We start from the raw sequence: 23,206 nt of genomic DNA, 5'->3' as shown, positions 1-23,206 counted from the left end.
AGGGACTCAGGTGACATAAATCCTATATCTGGCTCTGCTATAGCCTTCCTGCATGAGTTTTAGTAAGGCATTCAATTTATGTGCCTCATTTTCTCCATCTATAAAATCCGGATAATATTTCCTTACTTCACATTGGTATTATGAAGCTAAATTCATTAAGGTTTGTAAAACACAAATTCTTGGGAGGAAAACCTAGACAGACAGATAAGCAAGAATTGTAAAGTTAACAGAACCAGGATGGTGTCCATATTTGGTAAACTATAATAATAAAGTATTATTAATAAATAGTAAGTTTTCAGAATGGAGAGAGGTAACTCGTGGTGTTTCTCAAGGGTCTGTCTTGGGACCAATCCTATTGAATTTATTAATCAATTATCTGGAGAAAAGGGTAAATAGTGAGATGGCAAATTTTGCACATGATACTAAACTACTCTAGATAGTTAAGACCAAAGCAGACTGTGAAGAGCTTTAAAAGATTTCACCAAACTAAGTGATTAGGCAACAAAATGGCAAATGAAATATAATGTTTATAAACGTAAAGTAATTCACACTGGAAAAAATAATCCAAACTATATATACAATATGATGGGGACTAATTTAGCTACAGCTACTCGAGGGAGGTCTTGGAGTCATTCTGGATAGTTCTCGGAAAACATCCACTTAGTGTGCAGTGGGAGTCAAAAAAGCAAACAGAAGGTTAGGAATCATTAAATAAGGGATATAGAATAAGACAGAGAATATCTTATTCCCTCTCTATAAATCAATGGTACGCCCACATCTTGAATATGGCGTACAGATGTGGTCGCCTCATCTCCAAAAAGATATATTGGCATTGGAAAAGGTTCAGAGAAGGGCAACAAAAAAGATTAGGGGTTTGGAATAATGATGTAAAGGACTAGTCGACTATCTGATAAGAAAATGCTTATTGAATAGTCAACAGGATAGTTGACTAGTCGCTCTATCAGATAGAGGCAGCAAGGGGGGGGCAAAAGAGAGGGGTACTTAAAAACAGCAGCGCCACACAGAGCTCCAAGCGCCACTGCTGCTTTGAAATGCCACAAGGAGCCTGGGGTCAGCTGTGGAGTCCCCAGTTGATCCCAGGCTTCCCCCAGCATTTCAAAGCAGCTTGGAGCCCGGGGTCAGCTTGGGACTCTCCAGTTGACCCCGGGCTCAGTGAGGCACTGCCGCTTTGAAACACCAGTTGGAGCCCAACTCCACAGCTGACCCCGGGTTCCTTGCGGCACGCCAGCTTTGAAATGTACAAGAATCCCCAACGGGGTCTCTTGTGCATTTCAAAGAGGAAGTGCAGCATGGAGCCTGGAGTCAGAGGGACTTCCTGCTGGCCCTGGGCTCCATGTGGCCGTTCCAACTTTCAAATGCACAAGGAGCCCCCACAGTGGCTCCTGTACATTTCAAAGGCAGAACGCGGAAGTACTTATTGACTAGTTGAGTAGTCAATAGAAATTCCATCAACTACTCGACTAGTAAATTAATCGCAGGTTAACATCTCTAGTTTGGAACAGGTCCCATATGATGAGAGATTAAAAAGACTTGGACTTTTCATCTTAGAAAAGAAATGACTAAGGGAGGATATGACAGAGGTCTAATAAAATCATGGCTGGCGTGGAAAAAGTGAATAAGGAAGTTATTTACTTGTTCCTATAATATAAGTAGTAGGGGGGCACCAAATGAAATTAATAGGTAGCCGGTTTAAAACAAATGAAAGGATGTTTTTCTTCACCCAATGCACAACCTGTAGAACTCCTTGCTATAGGATATTGTGAAGACTAGGACTTAAACAGGGTTTAAAAAAGGAGCTAGATACATTCATGCGGGTTAGGTCCATCAATGGCGTCCTTAGGCTCTGTTTGTCTGGAAACGGATGACAGGAGAAGGATCACGTGATAACTACCTGTTGTGTTCACTCCCACTGGGCATCTGGCATTGGGCACTGTTGGCAGAGAGGATACTGGGCTAGCTGGACTTTTGGTCTGATCCAGTATGGCTGTTCTTATGTCACGTGTGGACTGCATTTCATTTTTCTATTAGACTATTAATGTTAACAATCTAGTTACAGACTGTAACATATAAAATAGATTAACATAACACTTCCTATTTATTTTTGTTGTTGCTATTTTTAATTAACATTGAACACTAACAGCTTGAATAATAGGAGATGATTTTTAGGTGGTGAATAGAGTAGGTGAACTAATCTATTTTATTTCTTCAATTAAGTATATCCTTTCCTGTACAGTCTTAGCTTTTATGGTACTCAAAATCAAACTTTAAAAGGAGCACTCATGAACAGGTTTTAAAGAAAGTTTTCACCAAGCCTAAATGCAAAGAAATATTTAATTGTGCTTTCAAAAAGTCTGGTATAAATAAGGTTTTCCTCCTATTTAAAAACTTTCCTTTGCAGTTCTGTGAAACCAAATCAAAATTAGATATTTGCAGAGAGATAGTATTGTGTATGGCACTTTAGAAACAAAAAATATGACAGGGTCACAATAAATTACCATTTTATTTGTACTTAAAAGGTTGCCTGAATAGTCAGCTTCTCATTGATGGAAGGAGTTTTGAAGGAAGTTCATATGAAGGCCAAGTATAAAAGAATAAGGAAATGAACCTGACAAGTCTTAGTTTGGGTGTCTATACAGAATAACATGGAAAAAAGAAAATTGATAGTATCCATTAAGCATTATTGCAGCCAGCTAGAAATAACTGTATTATGACTCCATTGAATTGATTCTTACCTCATTATTTTCTGTTCTTCTTCCATCTGTTCTCGAACTTGTTGCAATTCTTTGATCAACTCAACATCTGTGCCATTCACCCAGGTGTACACAACATCAATTGGCATGGGTAAACAAAGTCTACATAAAACCACAAGAAAGAACAGTATAACCTGTTTACCAGTGCATGACCGTAGTGCAGATTATACTGTGATACATAAAACAACTGAAACTCATGGACTGTGTATTATAAATTCAAAGTAAAACTTGTTTGTCTGTGTATCATCTTCCCAATAACACAAAAGCTTCTAACATAATACTGCAGAAATAAAAGAAAAGGTGACAAAATATAATCTCTACCTTCCCCAGCATACTATAAAAATAAAATAGAGACTTAACCAGACTGCTATAGTCATGGAAAAGATCTCTGCCGAAAGAAAAGAAATGGCATTAGCTAAGAGTGTATGTCCAATATGTACAATTTGGTAAACTAATAGTCACAGGTTCTTGAGGTGCTTACTGAAGTGGATTCCATTACATTCAGGGTATAGAGTAAGGTAAATTGTATACAAATTGTGCCAGCAGTCCTGCTAATGCCCATCTAGTACGTCTCAGTACAAAAGACATGCCCTGAGATTATCAGTGCTTATAACGACTGGACTCTGATACTTAACCAAAGGAGGAATGTTTCTTGGATTTAATTAGGGAACAAATGCTATGACAGTTATTAGGACTACCATTCTGAATGAAAAGTACAAAGAAACTTATTGAAGAAACTTCCAATTTCAAATAGAAGCTCACCTGGCTAAAGAGAACAGCCATTAGAAGGCCTGTTCTATTGGATATGAAATATGACACCACCTCTTACAAGAGTTCAATTTGGATCATGCTGTAAGGAGCAGCATAATTCCAAGGTTGTGTTCTATGACCATGCATGGAATAATATTGATGTCCTAAGGAAGCATTTAATGTTGGGATTTGTCCAAAATTTCCTTTTCCTGAACACGCTGAAAAAATATTAGAGAGACTTAACCAGACTGCTATAGGCAGAGGAAACTGGAGTGAATTTTAGGAGGCCTGGCCTTCCCCTGCTGCAAGTGACTAACATGGCTTTTTCTCCTTCCAAGCTACAAATAGGCTGATGCACCCACTCTAGTTGATTTTGGTACCTTAGCAAGAAGAATAAGTATTTTAAACTACTCTCTGGGGGTCTTGCATTTTAAGGGCTACATTATGCCACCATTACTCATGTGCATATCTTGAATCAAGTGCTGTCCTATGGATAAGATACTAAAGACATTCAGGGTGACAGATGGTAACTCTTAAGATTGAGTAATCCTGTTATAGTATGACCAATTAACATCAGAAATGTTCTCCCAACATACACCATTGAGTGAGGCAATCTGGTGACCCTGAGATGTCAAAATGCCCCGTGCTTCTACTGTCAGTCTTCATCAGGATAGCTTTTAACTTTGGCTTAATGAAAAAATTATCTGATTCAGAATAATGATTTTCAGTCATCCTGGCCTATCCAAGTCAACTGCATACAATAATTTAATAATATGCAAACACTTGGTAAAAACCTATACTTATAACCCAATCTAATCCCCCCTGAAATCACAAATCAACTCCACTAAAGAAGAATTTAATCCTTAAATTTCATTGTCTCCATCTAAACAAGAGTTTTTTAAAAGTACAAACCGAATTTGGTTGAACTTTTAAAAAAATGAACACATTTGTGCATAACAGAAACCATCAAGGTCTGAATTTACAACAGACTATTGTTAAACGTTCAAACACCAAAAAGTACTAGCTGAATAAATACAGGGTTTGTTTCAGCCAAATAAAAATGAACTACAAATATTGATCTGGATTAAACAGGTTTGCCTAGTTTGACTTACGTTCAGTGCCTCTACAGATTTAGTTTCAGCTAAGCAAATTATAAGGACTTGAAATGCTGAAACTCAATGGCTACGTCTACACTGGCCCCTTTTCCGGAAGGGGCATGTAAATTTCACGAGTCGTCGTAGGGAAATCCGCGGGGGATTTAAATATCCCCCGCGGCATTTAAATAAAAATGTCCGCCGCTTTTTTCCAGCTTTTAAAAAAGCCGGAAAAGAGCGTCTAGACTGGCCCCGATCCTCCGGAAAAAGTGCCCACTGGGGCTCTTGTACATTTCAAACGAGGAATGAGGAACTCATGTACAGCCTGGAGCCAGAGGAACCCAAGTGCAGCCTGGGGCCAGCAGGAAGTCCCACTGACTCCGGGCTGCACATGATGTGCCAGCTTTGATATGTACAAGAGGCTCTTGGGCATTTTAAAGTGGAAGCGCGCACATGGAGCCTGAGGTCAGTGGGGGACTGATAGCCCCCCACGGAGCCTGGGCTCCATGCTATGCTGCTGCTTTGAAATGCCACATGGAGCCCAGGATCAGTTGGGAAGTCCCCCGCTGACCACAGGCTCCACACGGTGCTGCCATTTTGAAACACTATGGTGGCATTTCAAAGGGGCAGCACCACACAGCTGATCACAGACTCAGCTGTGCAGCACTGCCCCTTTGCAACACTGCCTTGGCATTTCAAAGGAGCACCGCCCCTTTGAAACACTTCCACCACATTTCAAAGGGGCAGCGCTGCACAGAGCCCGAGCTCAGCTGTGCGGCGCGGCTGCTTTGAGACACCACCTTGGCGTTTCAAAGCGGCAGCGCCACACAGAGCTCGGTACGGGATCTGTGCAGCGCTGCCAGTTTGATGTATGCCCTCTTCCTCTCCTTCGCTGCCTCTATCTGATAGAGGCAGCAAGGGAGGGGGAGGGGGGAATCGACTAGTCAACTTGACAATCTGATAAGCATTTACTTATCGGATATTCGACTACTCCTTAACATCCCCAGACTGGATCAAAACCATTTGATCAATACATGTTTTCAGATGATGTTATGAACAAAGTCACCCCCCTGAATTCATGGAAATCATTCACGAGGTACCTTGAAACAGAGTTCTTTCAGTTGCTAAGCCAACTTTTCACAGCAGTAACTTATTTTGCAGACACAGAGAATATTTTCATCGTTTGGTGTTATTCACTCAAAGCTAAGAAATTGACTGGGAGTTGAAAAAGCAGGAAAACTCATATTTCTGTTTTAGTCTATGAAACAAAATGACAGCAGGAGGAGGGAAGATGAGAGCTAGTTGCAGAAGTTTTAAGGACATCGTACATAAGTGTTGAGAGAACTTGTCTCAGAGTTAATAAAACTTGAGAATTAAAAGAAAAAGTTTAACAGCTGGCATTTTAAGTAACTGCTACAATTGCAAATGTGAAACCTTTATGTAATATTTAAGATTTAATTTAATAAAATAGAAGTGCTATTGTATTTGTGTGTGTGATTTAGTTCTTATTTCTAATATACTGCTGCTGCATCTACATCTTGACATAATGAATATTATGTACTATTTCCTAAATTAATAAAAATCAAGCTATCTAAAATAATTACACAAATTATATCCTTAAATGTTGTAATATGATATACTGAGTAAAGATCTGAAAGACTAGTTGACTATCCAATAAACAAAAGCTTTTCGGATAGTCAATACACTAGTTGACTAGTCACTTCCCCCCCCTTGCTGCCTCTATCAGAAAGAGGCAGCGGAGGAAGGAGGGAGACCAGAGGAGGTTTCAGAGCGGCAGCTCTGCATGAAACCAGGCTCAGCTGAGGACTCCCAGTTCACCCGGGGCTCCTCACAGCGCTGCCGCTTTCAAACACCACATGGGGCTTCTCCCAGCATTTCAAAGCAGCAGTGACACATGGAGCCCAGGATCAGCTGGGAACTCCCCAGCTGGCCCCTGGCTCCATGCTATGTTTCAAAGCGGCAATGCCGCATAGAGTCAGGGTCAGTGGGGGAGTCCCCAGCTGGACCCCAGCTCCACGCGGTGGTGCTGCTTTGAAATGCCGTGGGGAACAAGGAGCCAGCAGACAACTCAATCAGTCCCTCACTGGCCCATTGCTCCCTGAATGGCTTTCACTTTTGAAGTGTAAGCAACAGCCCCAAGGCTAGCTACCATAGTGACAGGTATTTTAGAACTTATAGGGACAGACATACCAACAATCTCCACTGTGTAGCTCTGCAGAAACATTTCAGCTCTCAACTAACAATGATTATCATCTACAAGAGCTGTGAAAGTGTCCAGTTTCATCTGTCTGCTGATCTTTTTAGGGGTGGGGAGGTAAGCGGAAGCAGTGGGAAGTCAAATGCACCACAACACAAATGTACAGTAAAGAGCAATCCTGTGCGAGCAGAGGGACAGAATACATGATCTAACCATTCTCCCACAACTAATTTATATGGCCCTATGAACCAATACATCTTAACTGCGATTCAACATCTGGTTTTCAGTAAGGTCCTCTTTTTTTAGACAAGTTTTCAGCTTAGTTTACTGAGGTTAAAAGAAACCAAAAGACTCATCTTAAGTAGCTCCTCCTCCATTACAGCCCACAGGCATACTGATTTCCTGAACAGTAGACCCCATGAGTATTCAAAATGTGAACTAAAGCATCGTGAGAAGCTTCCAAGAGTTGTCACAAATGAAAAACAACTATTTATTTGACTCAGGCTTGACGCTAATGTGACCAGTTTTCTCTGATTTAAAATTATTCAGTCTTAAAGGTCCTCTTTCTTCATGCCTTGTGACATTTTCCACTTAATTATGACCTCCAAACAAGATAAGGGAAAACTTACAATATACAGAAAACAACACTGAGATGTTAAAATAAACCAAGTTGGCATTTTATTTGTATATTTATATGTATAGACTTTAATATGCGAAATTAGCCACATGTCTCTTCCGCAGTTTTAAAAAACTATTTTGTTCAGTCCAAGCTGAAATAATAATAAAAATTAAAAAATTGCTATTACCAAGTTTAAAATCTTGAATTCTTGTGTCATTGTCACTTTCAATTTATATTTCTGGTTTAATACATGAAATGTAAAATCAAATATAACTTTAGTACAGACTGTTAAAACTTGTAGGAGGAAAGACATCATCCAGTTATACAGTATGTAACTGCATCTTAAATTTCTAGCAAACACACACAACAGCTAAATATGCAACACTGTAACCCCAAGAGTAAAGCTTACCGATTCTGAAATGATTTGCCAGCAATGTTGTCTCTATAAGAATCAAATAAAACATGATACTGGTCTCGACTCCACTCCAGGACAACCTATAAAGAAACACTTGGAGTCAATGAGAATTAATAACAATTTACTTCTTTCCTTTCAAACCGATTCAAGTATGATATGCATGTCAATATACACTAACTGGAAAGTAAGCAAAGTAAAAATGTCTCATTTAATCTATGAGCACAGACAAAACCTGAAAACCAGGACACACAAAGTGAGAATGCTCACAGACTAATGTAGCTAGCAGGCGTAAGTATTGCCATCAGTGTTTCCTGTAAGCTTGTGCTTGTACAGCCACTTAGGAGATAGTCAAATGTCACCCAGCTGATTAGCACAGCGCCCACAGCTAGGTTTTTGTTTCTACTGATGGTGCACATTTACACTTCCCTCAGTGTACATAAAATTTAATTCTACACACGGATGAAAAAACCCCACACATGGATGGAAAAGATTAGAGGGAACATTGATTGCCATACCAGATCAGACCAATGGTTCGTAATTCTAGTCCATTATTCTAGTTCTGACAGTGGCCAAAAACACAACAGTAGGTAATTATGGAACAACCTGCCAGTAGGGGAAGTTTATTCCTAACTCCACCAATCAGAAGTTGGCTTGTATCCTGAAGGATAAAAGTTTCTCTCTCTTCTTAAAAAAAACAATAACAAAATCTTCATGCATCTGACAAAGTGGGTTCCAACCCACAAAAGCTTATGCTAAATACATTTGTTAGTGTTTAAGGTATCAAAGAATTCCTCGTAGCTTTTGTTGAAACAGACTAACACAGCTACCACTCAAAAAAAATTCTTATTTTCATATTACTGCACGTAATTTTGCCTGAATTAAAGTCTGCAAGCATTCCTCTTTTTCCCCTTAAGATAATGTCACGATGAAAAATATAGACCCTTTTTGCTCAATCACATTAGCACCACTGAGTAATCACAACTTGCTGAAACGCTGCATTGAGATGTACGCTAACATTAGAAGCTGTGTTACCTGCATCTTAATGGGGCTTTTCACCAGTGTTAAATTAACTCAGTAGTGCTAACGTGCCAGGCAAAAAAGGTGTGCTTTTTCGGTCAAGACAGGACCTTACAGTTTACAGGTATTCTTAGTACTATTCCATGTAATTAACTATATCTACACTCAGGGCACCGATTAATCAGTTACTCTGGTAAGCATATCCCTAGTCTACACTGCAATAAAACATTCATAACTAGCCTGTGGCAACTAACGTGGGCTTGGGCTAAGGGGCTGTTTAACTGTTGTGCAGACATTAGGGATCAGGGTGGTAAGATCCAGGCCTTAAGATCCAGTGAAGGGGGAAGGTCCCAGACCCTGACCCTATGAGCATGAGTCAGACAAGCCAGTTACAAGATTGTAATTACAGTGCAGACTAGGGCAAAAGCTAAGTATGGGACACTTCCAGCATACTCAATTAGCCTCATTAGCCCCTGCATTACAATTGAAAGGTACTTTTTTTTCTTCTCTCCCTTATTTTTCTGTTATAAATTGTGAGGGTCTCCCTTTTTTCACCACTCTGCTCATCAGAAGAACTGGGTTTTGCCCATGAAAACTAATGACACTATATTATATTATATATATATATATATATATATACACACATATATACACACACACACACACACACACACACATATATATTTGTTAGTCTCTAAGTTGCTACAGAACTACTCATTTTTAAAGTTACAGACTAACATAACTATCCCCTGAGACTAGGGGTGTTAATATACACATTTAAATGGTTAACCAATGAGCCTGGGCTAATTGGTTAGTCTTCACTGTTAACGCAAGCCTCCCCTCCCTTACACGTGCCCCAATACACAGGCAGCAGCGGGGGAGCGAGGGGGGGGGGAGAGAATGATAAAGGCAGCTCTGCAAGAGCCCCCCCACACAGGGAGTCAGCTTAAAAGCCAGCTCCATGTGCGTATAGTGGAGCCTCCCTCCCACCCCCACGTGAAAACATGTAACTGCTGAATTTTTCAGCAGTTACACGTTTACCAAAAAAACAAACCAAAACAAAACACTTTTTAACTTCCCTGGTGTATACACACCTTTAGTCAGAGAGTAAGAACAGTGGTAGCAAATATTCCTAGTTACAACAGTTTGGAGTTTTAGGTTTTTAACTTGTTTGTGATAAATCTCATGTGCACTGTAAAGAACAGGAATTATTGAATCAAAAAACTGTAGGATTAGATAGGAATTGAAGAAATCATCTAATCCAGGCTCCTGAGCTGAGACATCAAATATACATAGACCATTTCTGACAGGGATTTGCCTCACCTGTTCTGAAAAACCTCCAATGAGGGGATTCCACAGCATCCCTTGGAACTTTTCTGAAGACTAAACATAACCGACCCTTTTTTAAACCTTGCCAAATAGGTCATGTTTTCTAACTCTTATCATTTTTGTCACTCTCCTTGGACTCTCTCCAGTTTGTCCACCTCATTCCTGAATGGTGGTGCTCAGAATTGGATATGGTATGCCAGCTGAAGCGTCACCAGTGCCAATCAGAGTGAGAAAAATATCTCCCATATCTTACATATGTCAATCCTATTGATACTTTCCAGAATATTAGCCTTTTTCATAACTGCATCACATTGTTGACTCATTTAATTTGTGACCAAATATAATCCCAATATTTCTGCACTGCTGTCACCTAGCCAGTTATTCCTCATTTTGTAGCTGAACATTTAATTCTTCTGTGCTAATTGTAGAATTTAGCACTTGTCTTTTATGGAATTTTATCTTGCTGATTTCAGGCTAGTTCTAAAATTTATCAAGATAGTTTTGAATTCTAACCCTGTCCTCCAAAGTGTTCGTAGCCCTCCCCAGTTAGATATTATCTGCAAATTTTATAAGCGTATCCTCTATTTCATTATCCAAGTTACCAAAGACAATATAGAAAAATATTGTACCTTTGGGTGGTTGCTCCACAGGTTCCTGGTAAGCACCATCCAGTACAGATGATGCTTACCAGGTAACAGGTTACCCATTCACATCCCTAATTACAACAAAAGATTATTTCCTTCTCCCTCAACATTTACATGACATTACTTTTTAAATAACTCAATATTTCATGTCAATTATTCACCAGGCTGGATGGCAGTTATATGGTTGCTTCTTCCTTGCATTACTAAAGAATAAACTACAAAATAAGCCATTTCTCCAAATTAGCATTCACAGAATACACTTCTAAAGCCATTTCCACAATGAGCCTGATCATTCACTCATCGAGTGAACAAGTCTCCTATAGCTACAGGACTGGTCTAACGTCAGTTTATTTGGGCTTACCACAAGCACACATAAAAACCCTTCCAAATCTACAAAAAAGGCTCATTGAAACCAAAACCATGCATGTCAATTTTCTGTACAAGAATACAGAATTTACAAAATGAGCGTAACTTGCTCATTTCTATTCCAATGTGAAGGTAAATAAATACTTAACTTAAAAAATACAATGCAACAAATTTATTTTTCATCTAAGTTTCTTCCCTCTTTCTCTAGCTAGCACATATGCTAGCTTCCTCACAATCTCAGAAAGTATTTAAACAGAACTAAAGTGGCAAATAATACTTTTCTTTCTTAGATACTGTTACTAGCAATGATAACTCTAGGCACAAACTACACTCTAGAATTCTGAGAAAATAAAATCTGTTTTATTAAAAATACAAATTTTGAGCGGGGGAAGAGGCTTAACTGTGCAAATATTATGCCATTTACAAGAGTTAAACCACAACGACCTATGTTAAACATCACCTTATAAAAACAAAGATTTATGAACCTCCCATGTTGACTTCACTACTTGCTTTGAACTGCTAAAAGCAATGAAGAAGCTAAATGCAAGACCAGGGCCTGGGAGGGGTAGAAATAAGTGCAATGTGTGCCTGGATACAAGAGAAATGATATCATTGAACCAGTTAGACATGACACTATCACTCCAAGCAAATATGCAATAACTTATAACACACTAAATCACATTGTGTGCATTCTGGATTACGTTCTGTAAATAACTAGTCCCATTACTATATAAACTGCAGCAATACCACATTTTTAGATTAATATCATGTTTCTCACTTGTGACATACCCCTTTTTCTAGGAAGAAAGTCTATCCTGAAGCTACTGTATCAATAAATAGTGTATTTCTCTCATTTTCCATATATACAGGGCTTTGACCAAAGCTGAATAAAAGCTCAGTCAAAAGTTGTCTGTAACCAAACTTTGCCATAACGAAATTCAACGAAAATGCTCCAACCTAAACATGGGCTACCGGTTTGTTTTTAAACTCATTTATAACATTTACTGGTTACAAAAAAGTCTGAACTGTGCTTAAACAGCACTGGGCTTCAACGTACAGATGGGGCTTGATAACAATAAGCCATGATTTCATATATTGCTGCTACCAATATGTTATCAGTTTTGAACTATTTGCCTTACCTACCATTTTACTGGCAGCACTACGGCTAACTACAGTGGATTTACAGCTGGCAAACCCCATTTTGCTCAATTACAAGTGTCACCCTGGCAACTTGCTTCATTTCTGTGTGGTATCAATATTAATTTTTGCAACATGACAGCAGCCTCCCTGTTTTATAACTGGATCATAAGCAACAGCCATAATTAAAGTACCATCGCCCCAGTTTTGATTACTCATAATTTTCTATGTCTGTTTATGCTTGGTCTCTACCTCAGGGCAAATTATTCTGGAAACTTTACTAAAACATGATTTAAGTAAGAGAAGAGTGGCAAAAATACACTCTTACATTAAAATGTGTGTGACTGTTTCTGAACAGCTCTACAGTATAAATGGCTAGGGGGAGGAGTAGTGAGCTGAAACATGGTAAGGAGATAGGCCTCACTGATAAGTAGTGCCTGTGACTGAACTTGTGAAGATCTGTTGTGACTTGAACAAACAATGAATGAAAAACACATTTCAGGCAGGTGAAATATATTTTGCACTAATGTTTTGCCAGTTTCACTAGTATTCTAACCAGAATCCAACAATAGCCATCAAATGAAAATGTCAACAAAAAACACAAAAAGTTTACTCAAAATTCCACCACTTGGTCTCAATTTTTCAATCGGGTCTGGCTATAAATGAAAGAAAACTCAGGACCTGTCTACAGAGCCCTGCTTTCAGGATTAAGGTGGTCTGAATAGCAATAGACACCAAATGCTATGTTGTATTTTCTCCATGTAGGTGCTGCAGCCACAAACCAACCAGTTCCTACTTCACATTAATGTAATCCTGTTTGAAGAGGACTACATTTAAATAGTAACCAGTTGGTATTAGCACAGTCCTCTTCAAACAGGATTACATTAACGTGAACCAGTAAGAACCTTTTAGTTCATACCTGCAACGTCCACGCAAGGGAATTACAGTGCAGCACTTTAGTGCCCACTATCCACACCTCTATATTACAAACCAGGAGGCAGTGTAGATTAGGTATATTAATGTGTACCTGTGTACACTGATAAACCTGGGCTCATCAGCTAACCCACATGGTTATATGCTCCCTCCCCATTGCCTCTGTATCAGAAGCAGCAGCACAGGGGTGCAGGACGGAACTGGTGCTCAAGGGAGCAATAGCTCCCGCAGAGCCACTTACCACCCCGCACTTCTGCCTCTGATAGAGAGGGAGCAGCACGGGGGAAAGACAGGCAGAAGCTGGTACATAAGACAAGCCAGCTTTCAAGCTGGCTCCCTGTGCATATTGGCTCCTGTGGAGCTGCCAGCTCCCTGCTCGCTCTCGCTCCCTCTCCCTCCCCCCCCCCCGTGTGTAAATGTGTAACCACTGAAAATTAACATATTTGAACATTCCTAGTGTAAGCAAATGATAAATTATGCATAAATGGGTGCCTAAATGCATTGCACTGTGAATATATTCCCAAGGTGTCCAGGCTAAGCAAAGTGGGAGGAGTTAAAGCTGCATGTCCAACCTCATATTTGGTATTTCCTGATTTTTCAGTGTTGCTCAACTTATACTAAGGCTAAATAGCTTATTCTTGTGGAATTTTATCTAAGACTAGCACACTGATTCAGTATTGCCTAGGTTCTTAAGGAGGGGGTATGGGCAAGGGGCTGGGAGTGTGAGGGGTGTACGAGTCAGACAAGGAACTTGGGGTCTCAGAGAAGGGGGCTGAGGCTGTTGGGGGTGCGGAAGTCAGAGTTGGGGGTGAGGAAGGGCTCAGGGCAGGAAAATCGGGGGTGCAGGAGTAAGGGCAAGAAGTTGGATCCGGGCGGAGAAGAAGCTCAGGCTAGGGATGGGGCAGCAGAAGCCATGTTGCCCAGGACTGGCCTGCAGCCATACTGCCCAGACAATGGCTCCCCGGGGCTGGCAGGAGCCGTGCTGCCCAGGACTCACCAGAACAGGAACCTGACCTGAGGACAGTGGCTGGCGACATCCAGAATCCCACCCCCAGCTGGCCACACTCTTACTGGTGTGCCCGCCCACTGTGGTCATTCTATAGTATAACTGTGCCTGCCAATAGACTCTTCCCTTTCTATTTTATGAGAAAAAAATCGTATTCCAGGCACATCCCATTGTCCTGGCACAACCAAACCCTGATTTTACTTTAAGTTATGATAAGAGGACGCTGCATACCAAATTTGGTGCTCCTAATTCTTACTGTTTAGGAAGAGTTCTTGAACAAACAGACTCACAAAGAGATGTATGGACAGACAGTAATCCAAACTCTCTCAAATATATAATAGATGAATTCTTTCATGAACAGAATTCTCCTGTTTAATCTTGTGTCTTTAATCTTGACATATACAAGCTTATAAATCTCAAATATGTGTTCACCATTTATGGGAGATTTCTCATCCACTATTAGGTGTGCACATTGGATTTGGGGTTTCTTACTGCACATCACATGCCAACAAGTATACACTTTAGTTTATCTTTAGATATGATTTTATCCCCAGGAGTTGCAAAGGACAATGCAACATATACATTGCTCAATTGCTAGCCAGTTTCTAAATATAGCAAAATTAATTATAGAAATGCTGCTCTAAATGAATGCACGATGAAATAACACCCCCAATGTGGGATGTCAGATACTTAGCATGCATTTTACAAAAAGGCACATTTATGCTCCACAAACATTCTGTTTATATAAAATCTCCATAAATTCAATACAAATCCTTTGAATAGATACTAAGGTACAGATGAGAAATTGCTAGAGGAATAGGATCTTTAAGATCTGAAGAGTATTTTTACGTTGCATTTGCAGTCCAGTGTTCCCTCAGATTCTGTTCCATTTTAACAATCCCCCAACCTAGCAGCTGTCATTTTCAAACACGTGTGTTTATTTCTTTTTTTATTGTGTTGACTAAGAATGTCTAGGGTGTCTGGGCATGTGTAAATTATTCCAAGAACTGCATCCCATTTGTTAGGGGAAAATTAAGCTGCATATTATTTAAAAAACAAAAATATTAAAAATGGTAAAAGCATGCCTGTCAAAATAGTGATGACATTGCTGAGTAGCAGCAGGCTGGAAATACTAAAGGCAGCTCTGCAGGCTGCCCAGAACAGCAGAACGCTGAATCACCCTATTTGGTAAAAGTTGGTCATTCAAAAGTGGCATAAACAGAGCTCTAAAGAGAACACCAATCAGCCTGCCCCAATATTGATAAGCCATCTGAGGAGGGAAGTGACAGAGATTTTACAAGGAAAGAAAACAAGGGTTCTGGGAAAGTTTAGATTGTATCCAGCCCCTCACTGCAGCCCCAAGCCTGCTGAGAGCACTGAAAGGCCTTTAACTTGATATTTAAAATTCACACTGCAATTCCTAAATGAACCAAAAGCTGCTAGTATTTTATCTTAATTGCTTTCATGATGCAGGAGAGCTAATCAAACTTGAGGTACAGTCAACAAATGCTAATCACATGGAAAATCTAAGTTTTGCCAAGGGTTGTAGTGCTCAAGAGTCAACAAGAATCACACCCTACTCAGCTAGACTATTTATTTCATACTGGCAACAGTATCAACTCATCATACATCTTTTCCTTTGTATTATCTCGGTATCAGAATAGTAATTTCAGAGCAAGTAAAACTACTTACAAAACAGTGACTAGTAAGGTTCTGAGACCAGGGTTCTATTCCCTAACCTTTCACTGACCTGCTGTTTGAACTTGGTCAAGACACTTCACTCCTTTGTACCTTTGTGACCCTTCCCTCCCTTCCTCTTTCTTCTCTACTTAAACTGTAAGTTCTTTGAGCAAGGATGTCCCTGGTTGTTCTGGAAAAGAGGCACATTTTTAACATATTAGCTGTTTTGATATGTGTTAAGAACTGTATGTAGACTAGGCAATTATAGTTTTAACACATTACCTAATCAAGGAGACCCCTACCAGAGACTTATATACACTAGCCTTTTAAACACATTAACAAATTATTTAGTGAACATAAGGTGTAAAGGTTTGTAGCATGCTTAGCACAACAGGGTAAGGATCTCAGTTGAGACCTGTTGGCAGTACTGAAATACATTCAACAACAAATTATTGTTGCTATGCGTAGATGCAAGTTTTCAGCTTGGCATATTAAAAACATATAGTCTTACATACAAATTCGTAGCTGAATGTAGAATTTAAAATTAAGCTGCCTGAATCCACTTTGCAAAACAGAAGTTCTCTCACCAGGTCTTTTACATATATATGACCAAATTTGGCCTTAAACTTACACTTTAAGGTGAGGTGATCTTAACAGGTTCCACAGATGCAACTAGGAACATAATTTGGCCCTATAAAGAGCTCAGTAAGATATTAAAAATAAGGATAAATATGACCATATTAAGTAGTGCCCTGAAACTGAATGGTTATTTGACAATTTTACAAATCCCTACAGTCTGATTAGCAGAAGAGGATCTAATTTCTATTGTACACACATTCCTGTATTCTGAATATACATCACAATTCGACATTCCATTCACACTAGGGATGTAACCAGTTAACCGGTGGCCCAGCAGGGCTGGAGCAGTCCTCTGCATGCATTGGACTGCTCTAGCCTGGATGAGCCCACCACACCACATCACGGCCTGGGGGCACTTCAGCCTTGCTAGGCCCACCATGGTGCAGGTGGGAGCACTTCACTCCAGCTAAGCAGAGCGGCCCCCACCTGTGGCAGGCCCAGCCCAGCCTGGCCTGGCCAGTACTGCCTGAAGCACAGCAGGCCCAGCCAGGCTGGAGTAGCCCTCTGCCCTTGAGATACCCGTTAAGTGGTTACCCTGTTAAATGTATTGTTTAACTGGTCAACTGCTTATATAAAATCCTGTTTCTCTACAGCAAATAGTTGTCTCGGTGGACAGCACAAGGAGGGAAGAAATATTGGTGGGGAAAAGGGTGAGAGTTGCTTAAAGGAAGAGCAGTACTTGGGAGAGTGATAAATTCAAGAGAACAAAACAGAGCATCTGTGGGTAGAAACTCTACGGGGTGAAGCAGGACACAGGATAAGAGAGGCACAAGAAATGTGCTGGTTGATGCTGAGCTACGGAAAAGGCCTGTGGTGCAAGTGCACTTGAGGGGCACTGACCTGGCATGCTGTAAACTTCTGCAGAAAGCAGAGTTGGTTGTATGGATGCAGTAGCACCCTGGTTTAGCTGCTGTAGGGATATTGCATGGGCACTGGAGAAATGTTGCATGCCTTCGAATTGCCAGTGCACCGGGCACAGGGGATATATAGAGAAAAGGCAAGAGCACAGGGGTGGCAGTTCTCGGAGGGGAAACACAAGAAAAGGGTATTTTGGAAACAAAGATATAGCTGGGATCTCTGTGTAGACACAGGGCTTGGGTAGGTGCTATGCAAGTATAGAGCATGACAGTAGAGATGGGGGAGGGGTTCTGCAGAAGCATCATGGTTTGATAGGAAAGTGGGAACTGTGGAGGAAGTAATGCAACATATATAAGATGAGTGTTGTAAGAGGAAAGGGGGGAAACATAAAGTGGGAGAGACGAGAGGCACAGAGGCAGTGGCTTTTCAGGACATATGTAAAAACTGTTTTACTAGGAGGGTGGTGAAGCACTGGAATGGGTTACCTAGGGGAGGTGGTAGAATCTCCATCCCTAGAGGTTTTGAAGTCCTGGCTTGATAAAGTCCTGACTGGGATGATTTAGTTGGGTTGGTCCTGCATTGGGTAGGGGGTTGGACTTGACCTCCTGAGTTCTCTTTTCAACCCTCTGATTCTAAGATATGCACAGGGTGTGTGTTGCTAGTGTTTTCTGAAAGGAAGTGGGGGGCTGAAGAGGGAAGGAGGCAGGAGAGTAGTGCTGCAGGGTAGATACACAAGCTGGGTTGGGAGAGGGGGGAGATCAGGCAGGAGAACCACAGATGGGACTGGTTCTGGGTGCTACAGGGAGAAAGAGCAGGGGAAGAAGTTAGATACTAAGGGGAGGAGGGCTGTGGAGGAGAAAGGAAGGGGGCTGGGGAAGCCTGGCAAGAGTGCTGAGTAGGTGGTGGGAGAGCAGGGCACATGCAGGAGGTGTGTGCTGTGGGTGGGGAGGAGGAGAAAGGCTTGTGCATGGGGGTGCTGTAAGGGGGGGAGGTGAAGCAGGGCACCAGCGGGTGGGGGCTGTAAGGGGGGGGGACCAGGGGAGCATGGGGGATGGGTGCTGTGGGTGGGGAGGAGGAGAGAGGCTTGTGCATGGGGGTGCTGTAAGGGGGGGAGGTGAAGCAGGGCACCAGCGGGTGGGGGCTGTAAGGGGGGGGGACCAGGGGAGCATGGGGGATGGGTGCTGTGGGTGGGGAGGAGGAGAGAGGCTTGTGCATGGGGGTGCTGTAAGGGGGGGAGGTGAAGCAGGGCACCAGCGGGTGGGGGCTGTAAGGGGGGGACCAGGGGGAGCATGGGGGATGGGGGCTGTGGGTGGGGAAGGGGAACAGGGGAGAATGGGTGCTGCGGGTGGGCAGAAGGAGCGGGGTGCGCACGCGGGGGAACAAGGCGCGCACGGGTGAGTGTGGCGGGGGAGCGGGGCGCACACAGGGGAGTGGGGTGCATGCGTGTTGTGCGTGGGGAGGGGCGCGGGACGGGGGTACTGGGGGTGGGGAGGGGAAGCGGGATGCGCATAGGGGAGTGGGTGGGCGCTGCGGGTGAGGAGGGGGGCGGCGCGCGCGGGGCGGGGTGGGGGAGCGGGGCGCGCGCGCCAGCGGCCGTTACTGACCTCTCCGAACTGCAGGGCGGAGACGAGGACGAGGACCAGGCCCCCGAGGCAGAGGCAGGGCCCATACCTGTGCGACAGGCAGGTGTAGGTCTGTCTCTGCAGCAGCTTCAGCAGCATGGCCCGCCGGCCACCATCACCCTGCGCCGCCGGGACGGGGCGGGCCGGGTCCCCGCCGCTGCCTGCCGCCTCCGCCTCCAGCCCGGCTCATCGCCGCGGCCACTTCCGGGCGCAGCCGCCGCCTTGTGAGAGCCGCCGGCGCCACCTAGCGGGGCTGGGGGCTCATCGCCGCGGCCTGAGCTCCGGGCTCGGCTCTCGAGCCACCCGCAGCCTCCTGCGGCCGAGGCGGGGTCCCGCGGGCGGTGCCAGCCCCCGAGGCTCCGCAGCGCCCGCGCTCGGGCCGCTTGCAAACCCGCGTGTGTCTCCCAGAGGCGCAGCTCCTGGAGTCACGGTAAGACACGAGGCTCCGCTTCCCTGGGCCTCGTGATCGCCAGGCGTTTCTCCCCATCCGTACACCCCCCCCCTCCCAAAGCCAGTACACAGCCCCTCCCCCGTCATTTGTAACATTATCCTGTGTAGAATAGTGATAGAAATGTAGCCGTGTTAGTCTGGGGTAGCTGAAGCAAAATACAGGACTATGCAGCACTTTAAAGACTAACAAGATGGTTTATTAGATGATGAGCTTTCGTGGGCCAGACCCACTTCCTCAGATCAAAACAAAAAATCCTGTGTGTGTGTGTGTGTGGGGGGGGGGGGGTGATTTGTGATTTTCAAATGCATGAGGTTGTCAACACTGAGTCACTCCTAGTGATACCGATAGCACCTTTGTCACAGGCGCCCAGGGTAGGGTGGGGGATGTTACCATAGCCAAATAAAAAAGTCATCCTGAAACTCAGTAGGGTTGCCAGGTGTCCGGTTTTGAACCGGACAGTCCAGTATCTGAGCTTTCTGTTCCGGGAAACAAATTGAGAAAATAGAAATGTCCGGTATTTTCTAAAGAAGATGTAATGTAGATTGTGACGTAATGTCAAGTGTGTCTGGTATTTTTGTTGAAACCATCTGGCAACCCTAGCAGGCAAGCAGAGTTGGTGGGTCATACCTCTGTATATGGGCACAGGACAACATGCCAGGAAAAACGCCTTGAACCTACGGTGTTTGCAATGCTGTGGTGACAGCACTTCTATACCTCCATTTCTGAGAGAGTAATTGCGTCACATGGATCTCAGATATGTGTGGCTATTAAAAAAACCATAGCAGTCATAATTCATCACTCAGTTATATGGAGAAAAGATGGTGCCCCTGTTTAATATTTTTCTCCCCCCCCCCCCCCCATGAACTCATGTTGCCCTCTTCAAGCATGAAATTCCTCAATTCCCCTTTTAAACTATGGGCAAACACAGAGCCTTGCTACATCCTTCTAAGATCTCACCTATCCTCTATAAGTTTTAAAAGATAATGGCTAACAATTTCAAGACTGATGCAGCTACTTCACTAAATACCTTAGGAGGGATTTCAACTGGTCCTAAAGTCTTGAATATAGTACAGTCTATCTTATTCATCTAAATATTCTTTAACTTGTTCTTTCCCAGTTTAGGCTGCTTGTGGTTTTTTTCCCCATTGTTAATATTAATTGTGCTGAGTACCTGGTCACCATTAACCTTTTTTGTGACTACAGCTCCCACACAAAAACGACATTAAGATTAGTTACCTTTTAGGAGCACAAATCAGTGATTTGGGGTGGGGGAGGGAGGACTTGACAGAAGTTGTTAATATCCCATAAATGTGGAATGATTAAATGCAAATAACTTATTTTCAGTAACATTTAAGAATAAATTAAAATAGTTCTGTTAATAGTGGGTCAACTCAAGATTTGCTTATGGGTTTTATCCTACGAAGTGTTGTGTGTCTTGGAAGTGGAGGAGTGCTAATGGCTGTCAGAAACCAGTGGAAGTGTGCAGCATCTCACAGGAAGCACCTGGCACTTTGTAGGCTCAGGCCCTAACCCATGTCAGATTCAGTAGTGACACAGAGATCTGTCATTTGACAGCACCATAATCTATCAGATATGACAGTTAAGTCTCAATTAGTTAATTGGAATAGAACAGAATTAAAGTCACTGTTACAAGATCAGAGTTTCTTGCTTTGAAAATACATACCCATCTTTGCCTCACAATTTATTGAGACCTTAGCTTTTGATAAAACAATTGAATTGAACTTATCTCTAAATAGAAATTGAATTAACAGGAATAGTGGCAGTTTTATGACAGATGGTGCTAGACTGCAGAGATATTCAGTGTAATGGCATACTTATAAATCAACAAATACCATTTACAGTCTCCTGCATATGTAAATTGTAAATGTATACATACTAATATGAAGCTAGTGGGAATTTCCATTCAGGCTGAACATGGAGATAAACTGTATAGGTGCTTTTGAAATCATGCTGCACTACTTTAAATCCTGTGGGTCCAATTCTTGAGTCCAAAGATGGGTACTTAATACATATTTTTTACTTTCATGGTTTTGAAAATTTTGGGTCATAGTGCATAGAAATTATCCTTATCCGATTCACAGACAGTGCTCCAATATCAGGACTCAGAATGAGAAAAGATCCAACTTTATCAAAGCTTTTGATACGGTCTCCCACAATATTCTTGCCAGAAAGTTACGGAAGTATGGATTGGATAAAGGGACTGTAAGGTGGATAGAAAGCTGGCAGGATCATCAGGCCCAACGTGTAGGGATCAGCGGCTCAACGTCTGGTTGGCCTCAACTGGAGTGTCCCAAGGCTCAGTTCTAAGGTTGGTTTTGTTCAACATCTTTATTAATGACCTGGATGAGGGGATGGATGCAAGTTTGTAGATGACACTATGCTAGAGGAAGAGGTAGATACATTGGAGGGCAGGGTTAGGGTCTAGAGTGACCTAGATAATTTAAAGGATTGGGCCAAAAGAAATGTGATGAGGTTCAACAAGGACAAGTGCAGAGTCCTGCACTGGGGACAGAAGAATCCCAAGCATTGTTACAGGCTGGGGACCGACTGGCTAAGTAGCAATTCAGCAGAAAAGGACCTGGGGATTACAGTGGATGAGAAGCTGGATATGACTCAACAGTGTGCCCTTGTAGCCAAGAAGGCTAATGGCATATTAGGGTGCATTAGGAGGAGCATCACCAGCAGATCTAGATAAGTTATTATTCCCCTTTATTCGGCTCTGGTGAGGACACATCTGGAGTATTGCATCCAGTTCTGGGCCCCCCACTATAGAAAGGATGTGGATGCATCAGAGTGGGTCCAGCAGAGGGCAACCAAAAGGGCTGGAGCACATGACCTACGAGGAGAGGCTGAGGGATTTGGCAGGGGTGGCCCTAGACTAGCTGCCAGCAACTGGCGCCCTAGGCAAACCATACAATCAGTGCTCTCCCCCCCCCCCCCCCCAAACCGCAAGGGCAGATATAGACTGAGGTTTTTGGTTCTGTGGCTGAGGAGAGGGGGGCTGGGGATGGAGTTCTGGGGACGGGGGCGCTGGGGATGGAGATCTGTGGCTGGGGACGGGGGGCTGCGGATGGATATCTGTAGCTGGGGACAGGAGAGAGGGAAGAGGGAACAGGGTGCCAGTGGGGGGAGAGAGTCCCCTGCACCCACCTCCTCCCAGGATTCCCCCCCGCCCCAGAGGGAAGCCGGCATGCGCCTCTCCCGGGGCAATCCCCCGTCCCGTAGTACAGGGGAAGCTGGCAGCTCCTCCTCCGGGGCCAACCTGTTTCTCCCGTGGCTCAGGGAACCCCCGCGCCGCCTCTCCCGGGGCCCGCCCCTCCTCCCACACACACACCCTCCCCCCCCCGTGGCGCAGGGGAAACACCCGCGCACTGCCTCCCCTGGGGTCAATTCCCCATGCTCCTCCTCCGGGCTGACTCATCCCTCGTGCGGTGCAGGGAAACCGCCGCGCTCCTTCTCTGGGGCCGAAGCCCAGTGTTAGGGAAGTAGCAGGGAATTTGGCGCCCCATTTAACTCAGCGCCCTAGGCAGCTGCCGAGTTTATAGGCACGGGCTGCCCCTGGGATTTGGGCTTATTTAGTCTGCAGAAGAGAAGAGTGAGGGGGGGGATTTGATAGCAGCCTTCATGTTCCTGAAG

General features: G+C 43.3%; 1 protein-coding gene across 3 annotated transcripts in view; it reads right to left on the bottom strand.

Annotated features, from left to right (window-relative positions):
• GNPTAB (N-acetylglucosamine-1-phosphate transferase subunits alpha and beta) overlaps positions 1-19,545 on the bottom strand; it is a 74,266-nt gene extending 54,721 nt beyond the window's left edge. Inside the window, exons 1-4 of one of the 3 annotated variants that reach the window (XM_075939121.1) lie at positions 19,081-19,545; positions 16,050-16,169; positions 7,862-7,947; positions 2,754-2,873 (exon numbers count right to left, since the gene is read on the bottom strand). In XM_075939121.1, the coding sequence (XP_075795236.1) occupies positions 2,754-2,860 (107 nt within the window). In that variant the 5' untranslated portion in view covers positions 2,861-2,873; positions 7,862-7,947; positions 16,050-16,169; positions 19,081-19,545. Of the gene's footprint in view, positions 1-2,753; positions 2,874-5,715; positions 5,999-7,861; positions 7,948-16,049; positions 16,170-19,080 lie in introns of those variants that run through there. The other 2 variants (XM_075939116.1, XM_075939127.1) reach the window with 2 other exon arrangements.
• Positions 19,546-23,206: the final 3,661 nt, after the last annotated feature.

The sequence above is a fragment of the Pelodiscus sinensis genome, chromosome 1, assembly GCF_049634645.1.
Source record: "Pelodiscus sinensis isolate JC-2024 chromosome 1, ASM4963464v1, whole genome shotgun sequence".
Classification (NCBI taxonomy): domain Eukaryota; kingdom Metazoa; phylum Chordata; order Testudines; family Trionychidae; genus Pelodiscus; species Pelodiscus sinensis.
Note: the sequence above shows the minus strand (reverse complement) of the source record. Positions and strands in the feature narration are given on the sequence as shown.